We start from the raw sequence: 16,906 nt of genomic DNA on the forward strand, positions 1-16,906 counted from the left end.
TTGCATGGATCATATGTATCAGGCAGACATTGTAAACACTCGTGGTGTGCACAAAAGGGTACCTCCACGGCCTGATAGGAAACTTCAAGAAAAAGAAGTGATTTGGTTCTCTTGTAACAGATTGGATAAGATTATTTTAGGATTTTGAAAAGTTGTAAGATCAACATTCTCGGAAAAAATCATTCAAATAATGGAAACATAAACCTTCCTCAGATGAATTTACAAGAGAATGTGTAATGCTTGTTTGGTTCAAAAATAAAAATTTGGCAATGCTCTGTTTGTGGTTTAGAGAGTTGAAAATACAAGCAAGGACAGGGTGTTTTTTTTGTGGTTTTAATTGGATGTGTAAAAAGATCTAACAAATCCAATCTTGGTGTTTTTAGGTTAAACATGAACATGAAAGACCTCTGTTACCTGCTCAACAATTGACAACACATCGATATGACAACTTCCTAGACTGAATGCACCACAATGTCCTGTAGGAGTCCCAAAGCTTGCGAAAGCAATTGAAGTAATTTGCCATCCTTGTTCACAAGCCAGTCGAACTTCAGGACTTTGAGACACAAATTCCAAATTTGATTTCCAAGCATCAGCTGGCAGAGGATCAGAATCTGACACGTGTGCACAAACCTCTTGCCCAGTTCGTGTCAACACGGAAATTTTTGAAGGATCGCCACCAAGCTCTTCATGGAGAACCAGTAAGTTCTCACCAGAATGTACCCAAGTGCGTGGGATATGATACCTGGATATAATTTATCTCCACATACTCGTAAAATTATACTAATAAGCTCTCAAGATAAATGCAACGGATTAGATGGTTTTAGATAACTTTACAGAAACAACATAAAATACTTGCATAGAAACATTTAATATCCATCCTAATTTAATCATCAATTTGTATCCATCATGTTTGGCTTTTATAAGGTTGACTTTAGGCTTTTCAAGGCTCATTAAGGGATTGTGCGGGTACCACTTTTAGAAACCATTTTATACGTTGTAAAAATAAATAAATTAATTAAATACAACATATAAAACAAGAAGACGTTAAGTATTTTCAAAAGGGCATTCTGGCTAGAGGTCCATTTCTAAAACTCTTGGGCTAATAGGCCCAAGCTTAAATCTTTTTGGACCAAAAGGACATTATTTTTCCAAAAGGACACATTTTTATTTATCTGTTCAAATATCACTTATCTATTCAAATGTCCCACTATCTATACACATGTTACCTATCTGTCACACCTCAATGCCGCTAGCTGCCACCACTAGCCGCCGGTGACTTTTCAACACGTGTCCTTCTCACCGAATAAAATTAATCCTTTGACCTAATGCCTAACACACCCCTCAACATGGATTTACCGGCAACTTCTCTTTTTCCAAAAACTATTTTTGAGAAATTTTCTTTAAAAAAGAAAAAAAAAAACAAAAAATTCCCGGAATCAGTAAGAATAATGTAAAATAAACTAAAAGACAATGCAACATTTGGTAAACACGTTGTATTCCCACTTACAATGTTTGAGCAGGTTCACCACAGTACTTCAGACATTTAAATGAATCATAGTTTCCCCTGTAGTCACAGTTCTCAGAGCAACCAGTTGATGGAGAGAGATAAGCAGGCCAATATCGGCCTATACTTTGCCCATTAACCCATGCTTGACCCTTTCCCATGCTAGCAAGATTCAAAGATAAAGGACCCTTCCCTTCAGGAGCAACGAATGTAGACTGAGGACAAGAGATAGAGCATCAAACAGAGCATGCCTAAGAGGTAACTACTTTATAATTTTACTATACCTCTTTCTTCTTTTTCCTATGGATTAATTACCCTTTTAGTCCCCAAAATATGGGATTTGTGTCATTTTGGTCCTTATGTTTAAATTGTATCAATTTAGTCCCCAACGTATAAAAAGTGTTTCGATTTGGTCTCTCTATAGATGCCATTAAAGTTGGGGACAAATGTGTGGAAATTCAGTTAAAAAACTACTCTTTCAGTCCTCGAAGTATGTACTGTGTCATTTTTAGGGGTGAGCATGGTCCAGTTTGGATCGGTTTGGACTAATTCATTGTCTATGGTTCTATATAAATTGGAACCAAACCAAACCATTAAAATTATGAAATGCATCCAAACCAAACCATTTAAACATGGTTCGGTTCGGTTTGGAACCATAGTGTCACATAATCTATTCACAAAAAAAAATCATATAAAATTTTTCAAAATATTCAACCTATCATAAATTATAAAAATAATAATAATATGTCCATCAAATAAACTACTCTCATAATATTCACCAGTTAAGCAAAAACATAACACTAAGCAAACATTATTCAACATTAATCTGTCATGATTTTTCGAAACATAAACTTTCAAAATATAAACATGCACATTATTCCACCATTAACTTACCCAAACATAATATATAGCAAATAAACATATATGGCTTAAGTTATACGGTCCGGTTCGAATCAAATCCAGAATCATGGACCTAAATCTTGAACCAATCTGCGAAGACCGGTTCTCCAATTTTCCAAATTAGGACCGAACCTCGAATTAAAAAAACCAAACCAAACCTACTAAATTGGTTTGGACCAATTTGATTTACGGATTTTTCGGTTTCCTTGCTCAACCCTAGTCATTTTGATTCCTAATGTTTCAATTGTGTCAATTTTGTCTCCAATGTATACAAAATGTCACTCATTTTGGTCCCTAACCTAATTTTGTCTCCCTTTTCTATCTGAAATAGGGCTAAAACTTGGAAAAAATAAATACACATAATCAAAAAATGAAAAAAAATAAAATAAGTAAACATCTTTGGATGTAAATATTCTCATTACTACGAGAAAATATACTTTTTGCAATGTGGAAAAAAAAATTGTTGCCCAAAACATACTTTTCATAATAAATATTTATATTTTTATAAAAACTTATTTTTGGAAGATAGGAGGAAAAAGAACAATTGACAGTTCAAGGGAGAATCTATGAGTGTCTCAGTAAAACTAGTACAAGAACAATTGACAGTTCAAGGGAGAATCTATGAGTGTCTTAGTAAAACTAGTACGTACCAAGACACCATATGATATGCACATAAGGTTTTGAGTTGGCATGAAACAAAACTGAGGACATGGGCCCATACTTAAAGGGTTGGCTCGTGAGTCATGACAGACTGTCAATTCAAGGTTTTCCAACTCCTGTTTATCTGAACGTGAGAAATGTAGACAACCACATTATTTGGTAGTAGTTGTCATCTATTTTGGATTTTTAAGTACATTTTGCAGGGCTGTTTGCTAACCCTATTAAGTGCTGAAACTAATAATTTTAAGGGTTCCAAAATGAATCAGCTAACGGACAATTTGCAACTATTCGAAAGATAAGCTCTACTCAAAAACCATCTCCATTTCACTGAATGCTGAAAATGCTCAGTGGATGATGGTTTTAAATTTGATCTGAACTGACAAATTTGCCCTAAAATTGTCAGTTCAGGAACCCAACTGCTCAAAGCTTTCAGCACTGAATTTTTTGGAAGTCCAAAAGAACACAAATGGCATTGTTAATATGAAAAATGAAGCCAAAAGAAGACAAATAATTTGATTGAATCCTGATTCGTACTCCAGAATTATCTGATGTTATTTGCATCAACATACCTTATACCATATCAAACTTTGATTAATTGGAAAGGCATTCCCTTGAGTCCATAATGAACTATTTGCAAGATTTATATTATCGAGTCCAAGGTATTCTCCTTCAAGTCCCACCTGAAATGAAGGAAACATGTAGCAATATCATGTTGAGGTCAAAGATGTCAAAGATGAAATCTTCCCACAGTGAGTTCAAAACAACAAATAATTCACACTTGAAGCATGAAGAAACTCGAGAATTTTCTCATAACAAGTCAGGAGCAAAATTTTATGTCCTCTTATATTTCCAAACTCCTCCTATTTCTTTAATTTCTAAACTAGAACATGCTTTGCTTTGTATTATATCTTTGTTGTAATTAAATTTAATTCACAAATTTTTGTTGTACTCTCTAGTCTCTACAACTCAATGTGCATGCTTCAGCTACATACCAGTTCAACTGATGCCAATCTATCAACCATTTAAAGATTTAAAAAGACAATGCGCATTAGTTTCATCAAATGATTGATCTAACTTATAATCAGGCTCTAAGAGAAGGATGTCATATAATCATTTCAGGTACTAAAACAAGGAGCATGCGCGACCAAGCAAGTTTGGATACTTCAAAAATTTTACAAGTAGATACTGCTTACTGAATAACATTATACAATACTTTGTACATTTCCAATATTTTGAAGGGGGGGCGGGGAATCTACAATATATAGCTGTACAACACATCTTATTGCAATCTTAATTGGTAAAAGTATAGCCTAAACCTGATAGGTCCATTCTGTGGAAGAAAGGCTCTTGTTGGTATTCTTCAGATCACTAAGAATGACAGAAGTAATTCCTGCGCCTTGTATGTCATACCATGGCCCATAGTTCTGGAAAAACAATACAAGAACACATTTAATCAACATTGACGCAGAGGCAAGCACCTGATAGAAATCTAGGCAAACATGTTGCGGATACTTAATGAAAATTTTGGTTTATACAGCTTAATAAGCAGAATATCTGGGAACGGAATCTTTCTTGGACAAGGAAAAAATTCAGAAATAGACTTGGAAAAATTGTGAACATTAGGAAGATTTTGTAAAAATACAAAAGGTTCTGATTTTTGTACCAAAAGATTAAAACACTTCATCAGCTTTTCTTATGTTTAAAAACATGAGTAATCTATAGATGAACACATATAGATCTAACTTCTCAGTTAAAGCAGCATATTAATAATCACCTCACAGCTTTTGTTAATTGGAAAATTCTAACGACCATTCAAAGGGCTGTCATGTCATTAGCCTTATTTAGTGTGCAAAATGTGGATTGAAATGTGTAAAAAGTGTATAAAATTATGTGGAAGTGTTTGGGATGCTTAATAAATACTTTTGAGATTCTAACTTTTTTGGCCACGGCCTCCATCACTAGAATGAGATTCTCAAATTTGAGTCAATCAAATACCCAAAAATCAAGATAGAATTGTTGAAAGTAGGACTTGGTCCTCTTGATTCTAGTGAGTTAGCAATTCATTGACTGCATAGATGATAAACTAACACAATAGCCTAATGGAAAATGCATAGAAGCACCTAATTCAATTTTCACTAACACTATCATTCATTAATTTGTTGTCGACATTCAACATGCAGCATCTCAATGTAATGATGTGTCCTGGAGCAAAATAATTCCAACTTTAATATCTTAAGTCAAATTCAAGTCTAAAACATTCCAAATTTTCATTCATGTTTCAATGTTTAACAACATGGGGAATTACAAATCAATTTACTTGTTGACACCTCATTTTTGGCCCGCCTCCCAAAGAGAGGTGCAGAGGCGCACACTATAATTTGCCTAATTTCCATTTTAACTTATATTATTGATTCAATTTCTGAAAGTTAACTCCATTGATTCAGGCTAGACCACCCATCCAAAATTGCCAGTTGGAGAACCACGGTTGCAATGTTACCCAGTTTCAAAGTGTGGAATAAAATTTTGATTGCGCTTGCATACCAGTTAGGTTCTATATATATATATATATATATATTTATAGTTAAAATTGAACACAAAGTAAGTAATGTAGTTGATATCATATGGGCCACGTTTGAATGATTTGGTTGAGAATGAAATTGGAATCTCATGATGATTCCAAGCAAACAGAAAATTTTCTTTTAAACATGTTAGTCAAGATGCCTTAAGGCAATAAAAGAATCCTATTACCTGTAAGCCAATCATCATACTCAACACATCCAACGTATTATTTCCAGAATCAAGATTGACTGCCTCCTTGAATAAAAAGGCTGGATCATCATGATTACCATAACCAAATCCTACAAGAAATACCAAATAGAATGAGTTTCAAACTATGTATACATGCACAACTAGGTAATTTTGGATTCCAAGAGAACTTGGCTTCAGAATGTATTTAGTTTCAGGATTCCATCACAAAGATATTAGGATTGATGCAGAGAAAATCCTACAGTCTTACAACAATAAAAAAATTATTCTGGAGTGATAACGGAAACCATGAAGTAATAGTGAAGCATTGCCACAAAAATCAAATCATATTCGAGATACATAGCTTGAAAAGAGGAATTTGGGCTTGATATGCTGAAGCACATGGAAAGTAAAGTAATACCATAAAGTTTTGATGCATTAAGTAAATTCTTACTGCAAAGAAACAGTTTTCACAGTAAACACAAATATTAAAAACAACGCCCAAATAATATACATTAATGTGTGTTTGAGAGAGGAAAGATTGGGTACACACATAACCTTTGGCATAGTGCACAAAGTGGTTGTCCCAAGAGTTGAACCCATAACCTCAGGGTTATTAGGTCAAGGTTTTACCATTAAACCAATAGTCACCCCTATAGTAAACACAAATATTATTAGAGAAAAATAATTTTCTCATCAGCCAACAGTTATTGAGTTAGCGAGTCTAAACCATCTTTACAAAATTAGTAGGCAACTTGACACCAATTTGATTCTCATTTTAAAAATCTGCACATTTTCCTTTTCCTCTTCCCAAACCAAATCAAACCAAACCAAACCTTAAGTACCATCAAATGGGGTCAGCTACATGAATCTTTCTTCTACACTCGACTCTATCACCGGTCATTTGGTTAGTCAAATTAAGGAGATTCATATCTCTATTCACTACACTCGCTCATGTCAATCTAGATCTGACCTTTCTCCTAACACTTTCATCTACCGTCACTGTATTGTATCTCTTCACTACTGCCTCTATTGGTCTCCGTTGTATATGACCAAACCATCTCAATCTATTCTCTTTCAACTTATCTTCTATCAGTGCTACTCCTATCCATTCACGAATATACTCATTCCTAACTTTGTCTTTTCTAGTTTTGTCACACATCTACCTTAGTATCCTCATCTCAGTAACACTCATCTAATCTACATGTTGTTTCTTAATTGCCCAACATTCCGTCTCATACAACATCGCTGGTCTAATAGTCATTTTATAGAACTTTCCTTTTAGTCTAGTGGGTACTCGTTTATCACATAGTATCCCAGATGTACTCCTCCACTTAAACTACCCTGCCTTAATTCTATGGACCACATCTATTCCAATCTCCCCAACCGTTGTGATAATCGATCCTAAATAACGAAAACGTCCACTCTTAGATAGTTCTTGGTTCTCAATCTTCACTTCTCCTCTACTTCCAATGTTACTATTGTGAGAATATATTGTATATATGGCGTGATTGTGTATATATGGCATGTTTGTGTATATTAGGAATTAGGCACAATATTAGAAATTAGGCATAATCTTTGTATTTCTTTTTTCAGTCATAGATTTAAGGCTATATAAACTGATGAACTCTTTGTAAACATCGACAATTGAATATACAGTTTCATTCAGAAAACTTACATGGTATCAGAGCTAGTTTTCAAACCCTAGCCACCATCGTGCAATCTTCTGGTTTGTTGGTTCGTGATCTTTGGACCTCGCATGTCTGTCTCGTTCTGATTCTCTCTGGTTCTCGTTCACCTCGCGACACACCAAGGGTTTCGACTGGTTTGGTTCTCTGGTCTGGTCTGACTCGTCTGTCTCAGACGCAATCCCTCTTCGATCAACTTCGTGGGTCATCGTTGTGGGTTATCTACTTCAATCTCGACTGAAGCTCCACCTGAAGCTGTCTGTTGTCGTCGTCGTCGATCAACTTCATTGCTTCGGTCGACTTCTGGGCTTTTGATTCTCTGGTTTGGTTCCCTCCCTTTCTATTTGGGTCTGGGTCTAGGTCTTGACCCATCTAAAGGTTCTCTTATTTGGTTCTTTGACCCTGTTCTGGAGTTTCTCCCTTGTTACGATTTTGACCACAGTTTGTATCTCTGATTTCGGTTAGGCCTATTTGACTTTTAAATATTGTGTGTTCATTGTTCTTGTTTATGAATACACCTATGATGCCGGATACCCATCAGCTTCAGCCTCTTGCAAAGCCCAAAGCATCAGATGAGTGTGCATTTTGCCATCAGTGGAGCCATTGGAAGTATCACTGTCCCAAGAAGGGGCATCTGTCTGTCTCATCTCTTCAGCAATCTCAGAATCAGTTCCGTGTTCCTCCTACAGCTTCGCCTGCATCCACTATAGCTCTTGATCCTGACTTGGCTTCCTTGAGTGCTCAAATTAGTCAACTTCAGCATATACTGTCTATCTCCCAGCTATCCCCGTCTGCCTCCATTGTTTCCTCTCTTCATTCAGGTTTGCTTGGGTTTTCTTCAGGTATTTCTTCATTTGTCTGGATTTTTGACTCTGGTGCCTCTCATCATATGACTCCCGATCTCTCCTTACTTTAAAATTGTACTCCTTATTCTTTTCTTATTACTGTTAATGCTACTAATGGGTCTGGTATGTTTGTTATATCAGTTGGGTTTGTCTTACCGTCTCTTATGTCTCTATTCCATCTGTCCCTTATATTCCTCAGTTATCTGTCAGTTTATTATCCATCAGTCAGTTTGATGCCTCCGGTTTTAATATTCTCTTTTCTTCTTCTATTTGTTCTGTGCAGGATCGGATGTCCAAACAGCAGATTAGGACTGGCTGTAGAGTTGGAGACCCTTATGTAGTGGAGAGCTTGCATCTGTTTATGATAATCTCTCCAACTGCTTTTTCTTCTTTTCGGTTAGATTCTTTGTCCAGTCCTTTCTATTTGTGGCATTCTAGATTAGGACACCTGTCTGCTGACCGCTTACAGTCTTTAGCTCAGTCCAGTATATTGGGTAAAGTTTCTCCTAGTGAACTTACTGAATGTCGGGAGGTGTAAACTTGCCAAAATGATAGCCTTACCGTTTCGTAAAAGTACTTCTATATCTGATACACCATTTTCTTTAGTTCATACTGATGTTTGGAGCCCTTCTCCTGTTCTCACCAAAGGGGGCTCTGCCTACTATGTGTCATTTGTTGATGACTGCACCTGTTACACTTGGGTTTATCTTATAACTCATAAGTCTGATTTCTATCAGATATACCGTACCTTTCAGTCTATGATTATTACTCAGTTTGGATCTACAATTAAAGTGTTATGGTCTGATTTGGGTGGGGAATATTTTAAAAATGAGTTCCGTGAGTATTTGGCCAATTTAGGAACCATTTACCAAACTTCCTGTACAGATACACCTGCCCAGAATGGTTGAGCCGAGCGTAAACACCGCCATCTCCTTGAGACAGTTAGGTCTCTTCTTCTCTTTGCCTCAGTTCTGGCTCCATTTTGGGGGAGACAGTTCTTACTGCTGTTTTTCTTCTCAACCGCATGCCTACTCCCCTTCTTTCTGGTCGGTCTCCTTATGAGGCTTTGTTCTCCCAAATTCCTAACTACTCCCTGCTTCGTGTGTTTGGGTCTGCCTGCTTTGTCCTTCTTCCCCGCAAAGATAGGACCAAACTTAGTGCCCGATCTGTCCTTTGTGTCTTTTTGGGTTATAGTCCTACTCAGAAAGGCTATCAGTGTTACGACCCTATTTCCCGTCGTCTTTATGTCTCCCGTCATGTTTCTTTTCTCGAACGTCTGCCTTGCTTTTAGCTTCCTCCTATCACTGTTCCGGTTTCCAAAGAGGATTTGGTTCACATTGATCTGTTTCCTTCTGAGGTTCCTTCTAATGAGTACATCTCTACTGCTCCCCATGACCTTGTTCTCTCTTCTCCACCTTCCACCCCTCCTGTTGAGTATTTCTCCACTGATTCCCCTAAGGCTATCTCTCCTTCTCCTCTTGCTTCACCTCTGGTTTCCTCTCCTCTTTCGGCTTCTTCTCTGCCTCCGTTGTTAGTCTATTCTCGTCGCACGGCTCCCCCTCCACCAGTTGTCTCTGCCCCAGCTGCTCCTTCTTCTGCTTCTGAAGACTGATCCTGCTGAACACTGTTAGAATTTACCATCACCTACCACACACTTACCATCACCTACCACACACTCACCTACTACACTCACCTACCACCACCTAACCTACATCTATATAATCAATCAATTGTAACAGAATCAAATATCAATCATCAGCTCATCAATCAATAATACATTTATTTTTTTGCATGGTATCAGAGCAAGGTTGAGAATTTAGTGATTCCGCTTCACCGGCGGACGGCAGCCTCGCCTTGGCCGTCCGCCGGACAAACCCAAAATTTTCTAATTCTCTTTCTCCTTCCTCAACAAACTGATTCATCACCCAACCCGTGAATCAACGGTCCAGATTCACCCACACCTCCTAGAACTTCTAGGCCCTTTGATGCTTTGTTCAAAATGGGTGCTTATAAATTGCTCTCTGAAGCCTCCCCTGTTACCCATTTCATGAATTTCACTTCTAACCAAGCAATCCTCGAAGCTCTTGGCTATGGCGGCCGTGTTCATATCATCGATTTCGATGCTTTTGACCCAAGCTCTTATTCAATCCCTCCTGTCCGATCACCGGACGAGGCAATTGCCGTGAGTATTCCTATTTGGGCTTGTTCGAATAGCCTTCCTGTGCTTCCTTCCCTTCTTCGATTCATAAAACAGCTTTCCCCAAAGATAATGGTGTCGATGGATCGTGGGTGTGAAAGAACAGAACCACTCCCTTCGAATCTCAGAAAACCTGTTGTATCTCGGAATCCTCTGTCATCCTTACTACTTGCCGATGATAAAGAAGGATTGCCATGTCAGGATGAAAAAAATCCTGCCTTGAGGACTCCAGAGCATGGCAACAACAACAGGGAGCTCAAGGATGAGGGCAGATTTCTCAAAGCCTGTGGAACCTTACTTGAAACTCCACCAGAACTTCGAGAAGGTTCTGGAAAATTTACAGATCTATCTTGCGATGGAGATTCGGAACCTTCAAAGTTCCATTCTTGGCTACCTAACACATCCATAGAGAAACTTAAGTTGGAGAAGCAACCTGATCAACCTCTGACTCCTATCAATCTTTCCACCACCGCTGCAAGATTCAGAGCCATCATCGTCCATCTCTCCGGCGGCTCCATCTCCGCCGACAAAGTCCAAGACAATTACAAACAGTACTGGTCCTTCTTTCGCTGTCCCAAAGAAATCGAACTCACCGAGAACGTCCCTGCCTTCGTCTTGTTCGGTGAAGACGAGGTTGAGACAATAGGCCCAAGTGGTGCGCCGTCGCCTTCTTCTGCGGCCGAGACGAGCACTCTATCACCAGACCGCCGCAGCTTCCGCCGCCGACCCTCGGAACTGGCGCCTTCGTCGCACCACCAAATCCAGAAGATGGGTTTGGGAGGACCACCATTCTCGAACCAAATAGAGCCGAACCCGACATTTCTTCTTCTTCTCCTGGTTGTTCTACTTGGTTGCTGGAGTGCGAGTGAGAGAGATGATAAGAGTAGTGGTTTTGTTTGGACCTCTCTCTACCAATTCATGACTTAGACAAATAGATTTAACAATTCTCTTATTTTAATATATATATATATATATATATATAACTCTTCTCTCTCTCTCACTTTCAACCCCACGGCTAGCACACCACTTTCTTTTATTTATACTTTTAAGATCCACTCTTATCTTGTTCCCTTTATTTTTTATTTTTTATTTTTTTATTTTTTTTTCTTTTCACCCCTTTTACATCACCCATGTTCACCAGACACGGGCTCTCTCTCTCTTCAAAGACACATCCCATTCTTCTTTTTTTTTATTTACTCCCACCCACTGAGCTTATCACCTCCATGTGCACTTGTTTTTTTTTTTTTTTTATTTTACTTTTTGACAGATTCCTGGCTTGCAAAAAAGAGCCCCCTTTTATTTTATTTTTTTTTATTATTCACACAACACATCATTCCACCACCTTCCCTTTTTTTTTTTTCTACATCATATTTTTTCCACCGCCCACTCCATGATACCTATTTTTTATTATTATTATTATTCTTATTATTCTTCTTCTTCAACCACAAAAAAAAAAAAAAAAAAAAAAAAAAAAAAAAAAAACAACAAACAAAAAAAAAAACCAAACCCCATTGCAAACAATTTACAAATTTGCACCACCACTCATATTTTATTCATCTCAGGGCACAACCCCGATCACACTTTTACAAAAAAAAAAAAAAAAAAAACCACATCCACCGGCGGGATTTTTTCTTCTCTACTCTGCCGCAGGTCTCTTCTTCTTTCCTCCATCCTGGGCGGCCCTTGACGGTGCTGCCTCCGTATTGCTTCCTAGACCACCAAGCAAGTTGCCTCCTCCCTGCTCCTCCACTCCAGCATATGGTGGACCTCCAAATCGGAACAACACGGTGGCCTTCCGCTTCAGCTCCTTGTTTTCCGCCTTCAGCACACTTATCTCTGCTCGCGCATCTTTATACATGCGCTGGAGCAGAGCCAGTTGGCCGTTTAAATGCTGCACCTCATTTGTCCTACTCTGCAGCCGGTTCGACAAGTTTGTGACCGCCGTCATGCTTTCCACACATGCCTTCAGAGTATACTGATTGGCCTCCACATCCGACTGCACTGCCATTCTTTGCTCCACCGACCGCATCGGAAAGTTCAACGGAGCAAACTCCGGGGCGCTTGGTTGAGTTTCCAGTGCCACCGCACCAGTTCTCTCTCTTGTTGACTCGTTGAGGTCGGGAAAGAGGGTGAGCAGTCCACGGGAAGACGAGGACGAGGCCATTTTCTGGGCAACAGAGTGTTACAGAATATCTCTCGCAACAGAGTGTTACAGACTCTCTCTCTCAGCACAACGAAGAGTTTTTCAGACTCTCTCTCAGCACAACGCAGTTTTTTTTCAGAGGTTTTTCGCAGCTTTTCTCAGCCTCAGCCTCAGCATCAACCTTGGTTAAATAGCCAAGGCAGCCACGCGCATCGCGCGCCTCTTGCCACCAGCCGACAACCGGGCACGCAAGCCAAGGCGCCCACGTGCCTCGCCATCATGTCCGGCACACCTTTTGATGAATTGGGCACGCCTTTTGATGGCACGCCTTTTGACAAAATTGGGCACCCCTTTTGAGGGTGCGACTTTTTAAGGGTCCGACAAGACTCTGTAAACTGTCCCGACATTGATTCCGGTTAGCTCCTTTATGGGTCCGACACGACTCTGTAAACTGTCCCGACATTGATTCCGGTTAGCTCCTTTATGGGTCCGACAAGACTCTGTAAACTGTTCCGACATTGATTCCGGTTAGTTTCTACAAGGGTCCAGCAAGACTCCGTAAACTGTCACAACATTGTCTGCTACAACGGTCCGACATGACCCCATAAACTGTCTTCTACATCGGTCTGACACAACCATCCAGTGTCCTCTACACCGTTATGACACCACCATACAGTGTCCTCTACAACGTTATGACACCACCATTCAGTGTCTTCACCAATGGTCTGACACGACCATACAGTGTCTCCTATCCTTTTTTATTTTTATGTATTTTCTTGTTTTGTTCCTCTCTTCAAACTCAAGTTGGTTAGTTTCTATCCTCCTTGAGTTTGCGGGGGGCTGTTAGAATTTACCATCACCTACCACACACTCACCTACTACACTCACCTACTCCTCACCTACCACCACCTAACCTACATCTATATAATCAATCAATTGTAACAGAATCAAATATCAATCATCAACTCATCAATCAATAATACATTTATTTTTTTGCAAACACCGATATCCTACTCGAGTACGTCGTTCTCCAAACAGGTTGGGTTGGTCTAATACATGTTTTTTTGCTTCCTATCGTACTTTTTTGTCTGCAATTCACTCTTTTTCAGAACCTCAGTCTTACAAGGAGGCCTGTCAGGATCCTCATTGGGTTCAAGCGATGGAGGATGAGTTATCTGCTTTGCAGAAAACTAGTACTTGAGAGTTGATTCCTTTGCTTGCTAGTAAGAATCTGGTTGGTTGCAAATGGGTCTACAAAGTTAAAACTCATTCTGATGGTTCTCTTGAACACTACAAAGCTCATCTGGTTGTCAAAGGTTTCTCACAGGAATATGATATTGATTATGAGGAGACCTTTACTCCTGTTGCCAAGATGATTACTGTCCGTACCTTGATTTTGTTGCTGTTATTCGACATCGGCCTCTCTATCAAATAGACGTTAAGAATGCTTTTCTTAACAATTATCTCACTGAGGAGGTTTACATGCGTCCTCCCGCTGGCCTTCTCCACTCCTCTGGGCAGGTTTGTCATCTTCGACGTCCTCTGTATGGTTTGAAACAATCTCTTTGTGCTTGGTATGATCGCTTTCGGACTGCTGTCACCGAGCTTGGATTTCATCCTTCTGCTTACGACTCTGCTTTGTTTCTGAGATATACCTCGGCTGGTTTTGTTGCTCTCTTACTCTATGTGGATGATATGATCATCACTGGCTCTGGCTCTTTTGCTATCTCTGAGGTCAAGCAACATCTCTTCCGCACCTTCAAAATGAAGGATCTGGGTCCCTTGCAGTATTTTCTTAGTATTGAGGTGCCTCTTCTCCAAAGGGCCATTTTCTATCTCAGGCCAAGTATGCTAATGAGGTTATTCACCGTGCCGGTCTTACTGATACTAAGGTTTCTGATACACCTATTGAGCTTAATGTAAAGCTCAACTCTACTGATGGTGTCCCTCTGGATGATCTTACTTTCTATCGCAAGCTTGTGGATTGTTTAGTTTATTTGATTATCACTCGCCCTGATCTTGCTTATACTGTTCATGTAATTAGTCAGTTCGTTTCGGCTCCTCGCTTTACCTATTGGGCTACTTTGGTTCGCATTCTTCGCTATCTTCGGGGTACCATTTTGCCGGGCCTACTATTGTCCTTTACTTTCTCTTTAGACTTGGTGGCCTACGCTGATTCTGATTGGGCTGGAGATGTTAATGATCGCAAGTCCACCTCTAGTTTCTATATGTTTCTTGGCGATTCCTTGATCTCTTGGAAAAGTAAAAAACAAATTGTTGTTGCCCGCTCTACTGTCGAAACTAAGTACTGTGCTATGACTCATGCTACTGCTGAGCTTGTTTGGCTTTGTTGTCTTCTCTCTAATTTGGGTGTACCTCAGTCTTCTCCGACCTCTCTCTATTGTGACAACCGCAGTGCTATTCAGATTGCCCACAATCCTGTCTTCCATGAACGAACGAAACACATTGAGATTGATTGTCACTTTGTTCGACAGCATCTGCAGTCTGGCTCTATCTCGCTTTCTTTCATCTCCTCGACTTTACAACTTACGGACTTCTTCACCAAGACTGACACTCCCGCTCGGTTTCAGTTTCTTCTTAGTAAACTCTCAGTATTTTCCGTTAAAACACCTTGAGTTTGAGCGGGGGTATGAGAATATATTATATATGTGGCATGATTGTGTATATATGGCATGTTTGTGTATATTAGGAATTAGGCACAATATTAGGAATTAGACATAATCTTTGTATTTCCTTTTTCAGTCATAGAATTAAGGCTATATAAACTGATGAACTCTTTGTAAACATTGACAATTGAATATTCAGTTTCATTCAAAAAACTTATAACTGTTACTAAAATTACACTCCATGTACTCTATCTTAATTCCACTTATCTTAAATCATTTAGATTCAAGTGCCTCCAACTTAGTGTTAACTCCTTCTCTAGTCTCGTCTACTAACACGATATCATTTGCAAAAAGCATACACCATGATACATCATCTTGAACATTTCTGGTCAACTCATCCATAACTGAAGCAAAAAGATAAAAACTTAAGGTTGATCCTTTGCGTAACTCCACAGTAATTGAAAATTCACTTGTTTCTCCAGTAGGCGATCTAATAGTGGTCACCACACCTTCATACATGTCCCTAATCACATCAACATAACCTTTTGCCACCTCTTTTTTCTCTAACACTCACCAGATTATATCCCGAGGCACTCTATCATATGCTTTTTAAAGATCGATAAAAATCATATAAATGTCTCTTTTCTTTTCTCTATACTTTTCTATTACTCTCCTTAAAAGATAGATCGCTTCCATTGCTGACCCACCAAGCATAAATCCAAATTGATTCTCTTACATCTCTATTATATCTCGCAATCGATGTTCCATCACTCTCTCCCACACTTTCATTATATGACACATCAGCTTGATTCCTCTATAGTTGTTGCAATTCTAGACATCTCCTTTATTCTTATAGATTGGCACTAAAATACTCTTTTTCCACTCCTCTGATATTTTTCTAGTTACCAAAACTTGCTAAATAACCTAATCAACCAAACAACCCTCTTCTTACCTAAACATTTCCAAGCTTCAATAGGGATATCATCGGGTTCTAAAGCTTTATTCGATTTCATTTTCTTAAGTGCAATCTCCACTTCAAAGTTCATAATCTTGCGATAGGACTTGTAGTCTTGGTTTTCCTTATTACTAGTTACTTCCTCCTATTTTGACCTTCCTCGATGTTTCTCATTTAATTTCTCAAAATAGTTCTTCCATCTCCCCTTAATCTCTTCATCCTTCACCAACACCTTAGAATCCTCCCTCTCTCATTACTTTTTTGACCTCCTTATTAGTCAACCTGTAGCTTTTAAGGTTTTTCTCTCAGTTCTATCCTTCTGTCACTTTTTAAAGCACTTTTTTTCGTTTTTACTACTATTTGAACCTCCTCCCTCCACCATTAAGTTTCCTTACAGTTGGGTCCCTTTCCTTTTGACTCTCCAATAACTTCCCTTGAGATTCTCCTCATATAATTGGTCATCGAGTTCTACATAGTATTAGTATCATCTTTCAAGTCCCAAGTACCTTCTATATCTATTCTATTCTTAAATATTTTTAATTCGTCCCCTTTTAGGTCCCACCATCTCGTCCTACGACGCCCACTATCCTTCCTAAATCTCGTATTGCTTAGATTGTTTGCCAAGTCATCCTAAGCTAGGTC

The 16,906-nt window shown here is 38.9% G+C and overlaps 1 protein-coding gene across 3 annotated transcripts in view; it reads right to left on the minus strand.

The window, feature by feature from the left end:
• Positions 1–16,906, minus strand: part of LOC114296257 (beta-galactosidase 6) — a 54,824-nt gene that overhangs the window by 548 nt on the left and 37,370 nt on the right. Inside the window, exons 14-18 of one of the 3 annotated variants that reach the window (XM_082888580.1) lie at positions 5,813–5,922; positions 4,381–4,488; positions 3,634–3,744; positions 1,508–1,719; positions 415–742 (exon numbers count right to left, since the gene is read on the minus strand). In XM_082888580.1, the coding sequence (XP_082744706.1) occupies positions 415–742; positions 1,508–1,719; positions 3,634–3,744; positions 4,381–4,488; positions 5,813–5,922 (869 nt within the window). The remainder of the gene's footprint in view (positions 1–414; positions 743–1,507; positions 1,720–3,633; positions 3,745–4,380; positions 4,489–5,812; positions 5,923–16,906) is intronic. The other 2 variants (XR_014341000.1, XM_082888581.1) reach the window with 2 other exon arrangements.

The sequence above is a fragment of the Camellia sinensis genome, chromosome 9 (assembly GCF_055761805.1).
Source record: "Camellia sinensis isolate YWXY chromosome 9, ASM5576180v1, whole genome shotgun sequence".
Taxonomy (NCBI): domain Eukaryota; kingdom Viridiplantae; phylum Streptophyta; class Magnoliopsida; order Ericales; family Theaceae; genus Camellia; species Camellia sinensis.